Genomic DNA, 10268 nt, shown 5'->3' on the forward strand with positions numbered 1-10268 from the left:
GATAGTTCACCTTCGAGGCATTAGGGCGGGCCAGTCCCAAAGGAGAGGTCTCAATCCTTCTGGGCTTCCTCCTTTTATACATGTGTCTCCTCCCCACTGAGCCTGCCCTAGGCAAATTGGGCTAGCCAAGAAGCAGGTGTGTTTGTTTCAGCTGTTCTCACTCTGGTCCATGGATTTCCTTTTGTTCCATTTCTGCAGGCTTTTCCTGTCTTTGTCTTTTAGCCACCACCATTTTGGACCCCTTTTTCTTATTCTAACTACCTAACAATAACATTTCAGTGATAAGATGTCTTTCAAAATCTGGTTTTATTTAATATGATTATTTTGAAAGTAATGTTCAAAAGTGAGCAAGTTGGTAGTTGCTCGCAAATAGAGAGAATACTTTTTCATGAGTATTATGCTTCACATTTCTTGCTTTTAAGATTTGATGTGTTTGCATCACTTAAGTATCAGTTACCAAATTTAAGTGAGATTTGTATATATAACTATGTTCATTGGTATTTTCATTCATTTAAAAATAAATCAACAAACATAACTACAGTGAGTAAAGTTCTATGTTGGGTTCAGCAGATACAATATTGCAATAAGCTGACACAGGCCACAAATCCCTGCTTCAACTGTAGTGGTTCCCAACCTATCCCTGACACAGCGAAAATGAATTGTCAGAGAAGTGAAATAGGAATACAAGCCCAAAGTTTTTATTATTACCTCCATCAAGTATAAGATTATTCTGACAAATTGCTAAAAGAGTTTCTAAACACTTACTTCCAATGCATTTTCCTATTTCATCTTAGATTAGTGAGAGTTTGTAGCTGGCTATGGGCCATGAATTACATTTAGAATGACTGTTCTAGAAACAGGCCTTATTTGAGTACAGATGAGGATCCTGACCAATTAACTGCCAATTGAATAGAATGCTTTCAGTGAATTGAATAGATACCCAATCCAGACATTTGGATGAAAGGAAGTCTGCCCTGAAGAAGTGGTAAGGGATACAAATGCTAAAGTTTACAGGGAATTCAAGAGAAGAGATGAATTGTCTGGAAGGTAGGGGAGGTGGAGTTTTCTGAGTAGAGGAAAACACTTGTGCATATATCAAGAAGACAAAGTAATTACTTTGATCAAAGATCAAAGTAATAAAGAATCTTACTAGCTCTATTTTGAAGTTTGAATTTGCCATTAAGTCAAAGGAGAACTTTAAAGATGGTGTGCCACTATATATAGGTATTTGCTGGAACTATCTGGGGTAGTAGGCAGCATTTCTAGGAAATACCGTGCTTCTGTTTTGATCAACAAGATGGTTGATGATACTAGTGGCTGGAATAGAAAATTCAAAAGCAAACCATTCATGCAAGGAAGATGATCGGTTTTGTCTTGGTCAGGTTGAGTTAGGATCGATATATTCAAGTTGAGCTGTATAAAATTTGGCTTAAAGCATATATTTAAAGCTTTGGATGTATTTAGGCTAGAGTTACAACTATATATTTTGTCAGTTTAAACTTGCTGAGAGAGTAGACGAGATAGCAAGGAAGCGTATATACAGCTGTCGACTAAAAAAGATGTACACCTTGAGAGTTCCGAGCTAAGATTTATTTGTGGCAAAATGAGGACTGCAGCCTGCAAGGTAGCACGTCAGACAGCTCTGAGAGACCGCTCCAAAGTGGAAGTGGGGAAGGTCAATATATAAGGTTTTCTGAAAGGGGAGTGCAGTAGCATGAAGCAGTCATTTTGCAAAAGGCTTTTTGTTACTCATGAGGATCCGATGTCAACATGAAGGGAGTTAGTGCTTCTCTAGATATGAGGAGATGCAAGGATTAACATCACAGAATCTGTTCCTAAAGACATCCAACTCCCACAAAGACTTGTCCCAGCAGGTCCCCTGGAGCACACAGTCCTCACTCCCCGTCCCAGCAGGTCCCCTGGAGCACAGAGTCCTCACTCCCTGTCCCAGCAGGTCCCCTGGAGCACAGAGTCCTCCCTCCCCGTCCCAGCAGGTCCCCTGGAGCACAGAGTCCTCACTCCCCGTCCCAGCAGGTCCCCTGGAGCACAGAGTCCTCACTCCCCGTCCCAGCAGGTCCCCTGGAGCACAGAGTCCTCCCTCCCTGTCCCAGCAGGTCCCCTGGAGCACAGAGTCCTCACTCCCCGTCCCAGCAGGTCCCCTGGAGCACAGAGTCCTCCCTCCCTGTCCCAGCAGGTCCCCTGGAGCACAGAGTCCTCACTGCCTGTCCCAGCAGGTCCCCTGGAGCACAGAGCGCTCACTGCCTGTCCCAGCAGGTCCCCTGGAGCACAGAGTCCTCACTCCCCGTCCCAGCAGGTCCCCTGGAGCAGAGTCCTCACTCCCTGTTCCAGCAGGTCCCCGGAGCACAGAGTCCTCCCTCCCTGTTCCAGCAGGTCCCCTGGAGCACAGAGCGCTCACTCCCTGTGCCAGCAGGTCCCCTGGAGCACAAAGTCCTCCCTCCCTGTCCCAGCAGGTCCCCTGGAGCACAGAGTGCTCACTCCCCGTCCCAGCAGGTCCCCTGGAGCAGAGAGTGCTCACTCCCCGTCCCAGCAGGTCCCCTGGAGCACAGAGCCCTCACTCCCCGTCCCAGCAGGTCCCCTGGAGCACAGAGTCCTCACTCCCTGTCCCAGCAGGTCCCCTGGAGCACAGAGTCCTCACTCCCCATCCCAGCAGGTCCCCTGGAGCACAGAGTCCTCCCTCCCTGTCCCAGCAGGTCCCCTGGAGCACAGAGCGCTCACTCCCCGTCCCAGCAGGCGCCCTGGAGCACAGAGTCCTCACTCCCCGTCCCAGCAGGCGCCCTGGAGCACAGAGTCCTCACTCCCTGTCCCAGCAGGCCCCCTGGAGCACAGAGTCCTCCCTCCCCGTCCCAGCAGGTCCCCTGGAGCACAGAGTGCTCACTCCCCGTCCCAGCAGGTCCCCTGGAGCAGAGAGTGCTCACTCCCCGTCCCAGCAGGTCCCCTGGAGCACAGACTCCTCCCTCCCTGTCCCAGCAGGTCCCCTGGAGCACAGAGCGCTCACTCCCTGTCCCAGCAGGCCCCCTGGAGCACAGAGTCCTCACTCCCTGTGCCAGCAGGTTCCCTGGAGCACAGAGTCCTCCCTCCCCGTCCCAGCAGGTCCCCTGGAGCACAGAGCCCTCACTCCCTGTCCCAGCAGGCCCCCTGGAGCACAGAGTCCTCCTTCCCTGTCCCAGCAGGTCCCCTGGAGCACAGAGTGCTCACTCCCTGTCCCAGCAGGTCCCCTGGAGCACAGAGTGCTCACTCCCTGTCCCAGCAGGTCCCCTGGAGCACAGAGTCCTCCCTCCCTGTCCCAGCAGGTCCCCTGGAGCACAGAGTCCTCACTCCCTGTCCCAGCAGGTCCCCTGGAGCACAGAGTCCTCCCTCCACCCGGAACTGCCTCAGGGGCAGTTGAAGGTCAAGAGCTACAGCAGCACGGGGTCGGTCTCTGAAGAGGCAGATGGCGAACGCCTTTGCTGTGCCGTCATTGGCGATGCCCTGGGTAGGTGCCAATTCGTAGTTGACACAGTGAAGTGAGGACAGGGACAAAACATTGGTCAAAGACCATTGAAAGTATTAGCCCTTTTCACCTGAAAGAAACACAGTAACTACCCACCCAACACAGCAAAAAGTCATTACAATTTTGATATGTCAACTCCAAATGCACATTCTAGTAGTACTGGGCTTATTTTCTTTCTGTAGTAATATCTTTGAAATGGTAATTTAATGAAAATTCTACTGTATTTATTTAGCTTCCCCCACCCCACCCCCCCACCAAGCACCAGGTATATAGAGACTAAAACACACTTTTTTTGCAGAACTCACATAAATCAATAGAAAAAAAAAATCTGGTTAAAAAATGAGCAAAATAATTGAATAGGTGTTTTTCCAGAGAAAAAATACAAGTGGCCAACAGGTATATGAAAAAGGTCCTCAGTAATACTAATCACCTGAGACATGCAAATCAAAATGAGATATCACCTCACACTTGTTAGAATGGCTATTAACAAAAAAGACATGAGATAATAAGTGCTGTGAGAATATGCAGAAAAGGGAACCTCGTGCTTTGCTGGAGGAATGTATGCCGATGAGGCCACTGGCCACTGTGGGAAACATTATGAAGGTTCTTCAAAATCTAAAATTGGGCCTCTCATATGATCAGAGATTTCACTTCTGGTTATATATCCAAAGGAAAGGAAATCAGTTTCACTCACAGACATCTGCATCTCGTGCTTATTGCACTATTATTCATAATAGTCAATGGGTGGGGAAAAAAAATCAAAACAAAACACACACACAAGAAATAAATGGAAAAAACTTAAATGTTCCCTGATGGATGAACATTTTTAAAGTGGTATATATATATATAATGGAACATCAGTCAGTTATAAAACTGGAAACCCTGTCATAATAAGATGGATGTGTCTTGAAGGCATTATACTAAGTGAAATGTCAGAAAGAAATAAATATAATATTTATAATAAATATAAATATAATATGACCTTATTTCTATGTGGAATGTAGAAAAGTCAAACTCATAGAAACAAAGTATATATATTGCTGCCAGAGGCTGTGGCTGGGGAAGTGAGATGTTGGTCCAAGGGTACAAACTTCTAGTTAAAAGATTAATTGGTTCTGAGGATCTAATGTATGGCATGGTGATTATTGTTGTTGTCTTGAAAGCTTCTAAGAGAGTGGATCTTAAATGTTCTCATTGACCCGTCCACACACATAGGGTGGCCACAGTGAGGTAATGAATGTTTTGTATAGAGTTACTGTGGTAGTCATTTCAAAATACATCATTTCAAACCATCACCTGTACACTTTAAGTTATATAATGTTATATGTCTATATATTTCAATATGCCTGAGGAAAAACACTTCTTGTCTTCCAGGGACTTATTTTTTTTTCTTTGCAAAGAATTTGTTTTATAAATAGAAAGATGCGTGCATTAGAACATAATATAAACTTTGAAAGAGATATAATGATAATATGTTGTTACTGGGGAGGCAGAACAAGGGTGTGAATCAGAAGATCCCATGTTTCTAGCTGTGACCCTGCTCCCCTGTAGTTTTATGGACTTGAAGAAGTTACTAATGTCTTGGGGCCTAGGTTTCTTGTATGTTAATAAAGAACATATGAGAACATGTTGTACTGTTTGCAAATTTTTTAAGAAGGGCTGATAGGACGAAAGTATATAGATTTTTAGATTCCTCTTCAGAGCTACTGAAACCACGTACAAGCCCCTGAGTTCTTGTCTTTTGAAGTAAGAGGCTGATTCAAGAGTTAATGATTGGGGAGTGTGAAGATGTAGAAACAAAGAATAACTGTTGGGATGGGGGAACTGGTAATAATGTAGACCACAAATCTGCCACATAGCGTGATCACGGAACTCACAATTACCTGAAAGATACAGATGAATGCCTGACACGCATTCTTAAGTTGTTTTTACAGGAAGCAGACCCCCAGCAGGTGAAAACTGCTAACAGCAATAACACAGACCCTAGACTGAATGGAACCCAAAGGTTGATGATGCTGACTCTCAATTACCTCACCAAAAACTAACCAGAAGAATGTCCACAAACTGATCACACTCTGCTCTTTAAACACTCTCTGTAAGACTACTTACTACCCGCTCCAGGTTGGGACACAGTTCTGAGAGCATTAGCTGTCTATGGCTCCCTTTGCCTGACAAAGCAATAAAGCTACTTCTTTCTACTTCACCCAAAACTCCATCTCTGAGATTTAATCTGGCATCAGTGTACAGAGGCTGAATTTCAGCAACTCTACTAAGCAGCCCTCATAATTGAGTCTCTCTAATTTTTTTTTTTAATTTTTTAATTTTTATTTTTAGGCAGTGCCTATACAACAAACACTGAAGCAGTCTCTTACTTGGCCATCATTTGGCAATTTAAGAAGCGACTGACCATTGACACCATAACTACCTAGTAGTCACTTCCATTATTCATAAGCTAGAGAAAAAATGCAGCTTCCTGTAATTTGAAAGAGATTATATAATTATATAAAATCCACCCTGTGTTTTATAATTATACTTCCAAATTTTTATACTGCTCTCAAAAGATTATTACTTTTTAGTTAAATTTGTAATGTGTAATCTATATGGTTCATAAGAGTTGGAAATAAAGTATAACTAAAGCATTATTTTCCATTTTAATAATATAGGGATATTTTGGTCACTTAACTTTTAATTACAAAATTTAATATATAGTCTCTATATAAATAAAACCTAGTTGCCTCTCTCCAAGAAAAAGTAATCTCCTCTCATGGATATTCCTACAAGAGTTTATATCTCCTTTTTTAGCCACCCAAATTATTCAAACTTTATTGATGTATAGAAAATGTATCACACTGACTATTCGCACCTTAGGAAGGAAACCACCTTGAATAGAAAGCTTTATCCAAATTAAATGCTAACAATATATTTGAAAACATGCTATTTGTAGACCTACAGAGAGCTAAATCCCAGTAAAATACTGTCTAGACAAGGCAGCATTCTAAGCACATACTTTCAAGCATTTAATTTGCAATAGAAACATAGATTCATTCATTTCATGAGAAATTATCTAATATGAGAAGAAACTATTATCATAGGATTAAATTTACATACTTATATTTCTTGGACTTGATGTAGACTTTTATTGAAATATTTAAGAACATGTGTATGTATGCATGGGAGTGAGTAAGAGAAAAAGTGGTACTTTGCATTTATATATCTGTATGGCACTTGTGTGCTATAAATCTTGTTCATTGATCATATAAAACCACTAGAAATGCTTTTGAAATACCAATAGTTCTATGAAAGATTAGCATCTCTTTATCATTGAGGAAACATGTTAATATCTTTTTTATGAACTCTAAAACAAGGGCAGAATCAGACTCCATTTGTAAAAATATCAACTTTCTAATGTGGCATGAGGTTTATAACAAAAAGATTTTGTTATAAGAAAAGAAGAAGAAGGAAGAAGCAGGAGGAGATATTCAGTATTTTACTATGGAAACTTTAGAGAGTTTTTCTGATTTTTTTTTTTCCCACACACTGGTAGAAAATACAGTGCTACAAACAATAATGATTAATGACAATGAAACATACCTTTAAACTTTTTATTTTATATTGGAGTATAATTAATTAACAATATTATGTTAGTTTCAGGTGTAACGCAAAGTGGTTCAGATATACATTGGCACGTATCTATTTATTGTCAATTTCTTTTCCCATGTGGATTGTTACATGATGCCGAGCAGAGTTCACTGAGCGATACAGGACGTCCTTAAAGATTATCCATTCTAAACACAGCAGTACGTACATGTCAATCACAAACTCCCTAACTACCCCTCCAAACCCATTCTCCCCCTTAGCAATCATGAGTTTGTTCTCGAAGTCTGTGAGTCTGTTTCTATTTTGTAGGTAAATTCACTTGTATCATTTTTTTTTAATTCCACACGTAAGTGATTTCACGACATTTTCCTTTCTCTGTCTGAATTACTTCACTCAGTATGACAATCTCAAGGTCTATCCATGCTGTTGCAAATTGCATCATTTTATTCTTTTTAATGACTGAGCAATATCGAATCATACTCAGTAATGCACATAGTTATTATATTGACAAAAATTAAAGACAAAGAAAAATATTAACTATATTAAAATATTAAAAGCCACAAGGGAAAATGACAAATAACATACAAAGGTACTCCCGTAAGGTTATCAGCTAATTTCTGAGCAGAAACTCTGCAGACCAGAAAGGAGTGGTGTGATATATATTTAAAGTGGTTAGAGTGGGATTGTTCCTTGAATTTCTCTTTCTAATATTTTGCTGTTAGTGTATAGAAATGTAACAGACTTTTGTGAGCTAATTTTGTAACTTACAACTTTACCTAAGCCATTGATGAGCCCTCGTAGTTTTCTGGTAGCATCTTTAGTATTTTCTATGTAAAGTATCACATCATCTGCAAACAGTGACAGTTTAACTTCTTTCCTATTTGGATTCCTTTTGTTTATTCATTTATTTCTTGTTTGATTGCTGTACCTAGGACTTCAAAACCTATGTTGAATAATAATGGTGAGTTCACCTCCTTATCTTGCTCCTGATCTTTTAGCTTTTCACTGTTGAGTATGATGTTAGCTGTAGGCTTGTCATAAGTGGCTTTTATAATGTCGAGATATGTTCTCTCTATGCCCATATTCTGGAGAGTTTTTATCAAAAATGGATACTGAATTTTGTCAAAAGCTTTTCTGCATCTAATGAGATGAATGCTGCTTCTCCAGCTTTCTTTTGATTTCCACTTGCACGGGATATCTTGTTCCACACCCTCACTTTCAGTTTGTATGTGTCACTAGTTCTGAGTGGGTCTCACGCAGACAGCATGCTGCCTTGCCACTAAAGTCTTCAGTCAGTACCATCTAGCAAGAACAGGTATCTCTGTAATTACATTTTTCTCTCTAGAATGAAAAATGCTCAATTAATGACATTAACGTACAGGAATTAAATTTAAAGTGTTCTTTAGAGAAGCAAAAATCGAAACCATGAGACATCACCTTCAAACTGTCAGAGTGACCTTCATCAAAAAGTCTACTAATAACAATTTTTGCAAGAATGTGGAGAAAAGGACTTCTTATACACTATTAGTGAGAATATACATTAGTGAAGCCACTATGGAAAGCAATATAAATTCTTCTCAAAAAATGAAAACCAGAACTACCATATGATCCAACAATTTCATTCCTGGGTATACATCTGAAGGTATTGAAAGGACTAATTTGAAAAGATATATGTACCCCAATGTTCACAGAAGCACTATTTACAGTGGCCATAGATGGAATCAACCAAAGTGTTCATCAACAGATGAATGAATAAAGATGTGGCATGTACATACACTAGGACATTATTCAGCTATTTAAAAAAAATGAAATTCTTCCATTTGTAATGATGTGAATGGACCTACACAGTATTGTTTAATGAAATAAGTCAGAGAAACACAAATACTCTCTTATCATCTGCATTTAGAATCAAAAAATAAGACAAAGGAATTTATATAACACAACAGAAATAGAGTCACTAACATAGACAGTAAGCTAGTGGTTACCAGCAGAGACATTATTTTACCAACAAAGATCCGTCTAGTCAAGGCTATGGTTTTTCCAGCGGTCATGTATGGATGTGACAGTTGGACTATAAAGAAAGCTGAGTGCCGAAGAACTGATGCTTTTGAACTGTGGTGTTGAAGACTCTTGAGAGTCCCTTGGACACCAAGGAGATCCAACCAGTCCATCCTAAAGATTAGTCCTGGGTGTTCATTGGAAGGACTGATGCTGTGAAACTCCAATACTTTGGCCACCTGATGTGAAGACCTGACTCATTTGATGTTGGGAAAGATTGAGGGCAGGAGGAGAAGGGGACAACAGAGGGTGAGATGGCTGGATGGCATCACCAACTCAATGGACATGGGTTTGGGTGGACTCCGGGAGTTGGTGATGGACAGGAGGCCTGGCGTGCTGCAGTTCATGGGGTCACAAAGAGTCGGACATGACTGAGCGACTGAACTGAACTGAACCAGAGGGAAGAGGCAAAGAGGGAGGGGTAATATAAGAGGATGAGATTAAGAGATATAAACTACTATGTATAAAAATAGACAAACAGCAGGGATATGTCATATTGCACAGGCAGACGGAGCCACCGCTCCCCATTAACTTTAAATGGATCATAAACTATCGATGTATCAAATCACTATGCTGTATACTTGAAACTAAGACAATATTGTACATCAAAGATAAATAAACGCAGGAGTATGCTGACAGTAGGAGTTTTGAATTACAGCGTTTAGTTTTGCTATGTTACTTGGTTCCTTTGTTTGTTTGGTCTCTTCCTCCTCATTTGGGAGGATCCCCTGGAGAAGGGAAAGGCTCCCCACTCCAGTATTCTGGCCTAGGGAATTCCATGGACTGCATGGACTCTTTGCATGGGATCGCAAAGAGTCGGACATGACTGAGCGACTTTCCCTTTCCTCCTCTTTATGACATGATCCCAGCCTGGACTAACAAGTGCTCTGAGCTTAGGTCCCTGAGCTTAACCCTGAGTATTTTTAATTTATTTTTTTGTAGAAAGTATGACAGAAAAGTCTATGTAACTTTGTGTTTATGTACAAAGAAACTGTAAATTATTAAATAAAAGATTAATAACCACCGAAGTTTAGTAAGTATGTGATATGAGTGCACTTTTATGACTCACTTTCAAGTAAGAAATCTTTCGTGGCTTTTGCTT

The 10268-nt window shown here is 40.9% G+C and overlaps 1 protein-coding gene across 1 annotated transcript; it reads left to right on the forward strand.

The window, feature by feature from the left end:
* The first annotated feature begins 1805 nt into the window (after positions 1-1805).
* LOC139032019 (uncharacterized) lies at positions 1806-3443 on the forward strand. Its single transcript, XM_070458079.1, has one exon. The coding sequence runs from the start codon at positions 1806-1808 to the stop codon at positions 3441-3443; it is 1638 nt and encodes a 545-aa protein (XP_070314180.1).
* The last annotated feature ends 6825 nt before the right edge of the window (positions 3444-10268 follow it).

This window comes from Odocoileus virginianus, chromosome 3 (genome assembly GCF_023699985.2).
Source record: "Odocoileus virginianus isolate 20LAN1187 ecotype Illinois chromosome 3, Ovbor_1.2, whole genome shotgun sequence".
Lineage (NCBI taxonomy): Eukaryota > Metazoa > Chordata > Mammalia > Artiodactyla > Cervidae > Odocoileus > Odocoileus virginianus.

Bases quoted from the DNA above. Each gene is read 5' to 3' on its own strand.
- LOC139032019 (XM_070458079.1), top strand. From the start codon at position 1,806: ATGCAAGGATTAACATCACAGAATCTGTTCCTAAAGACATCCAACTCC.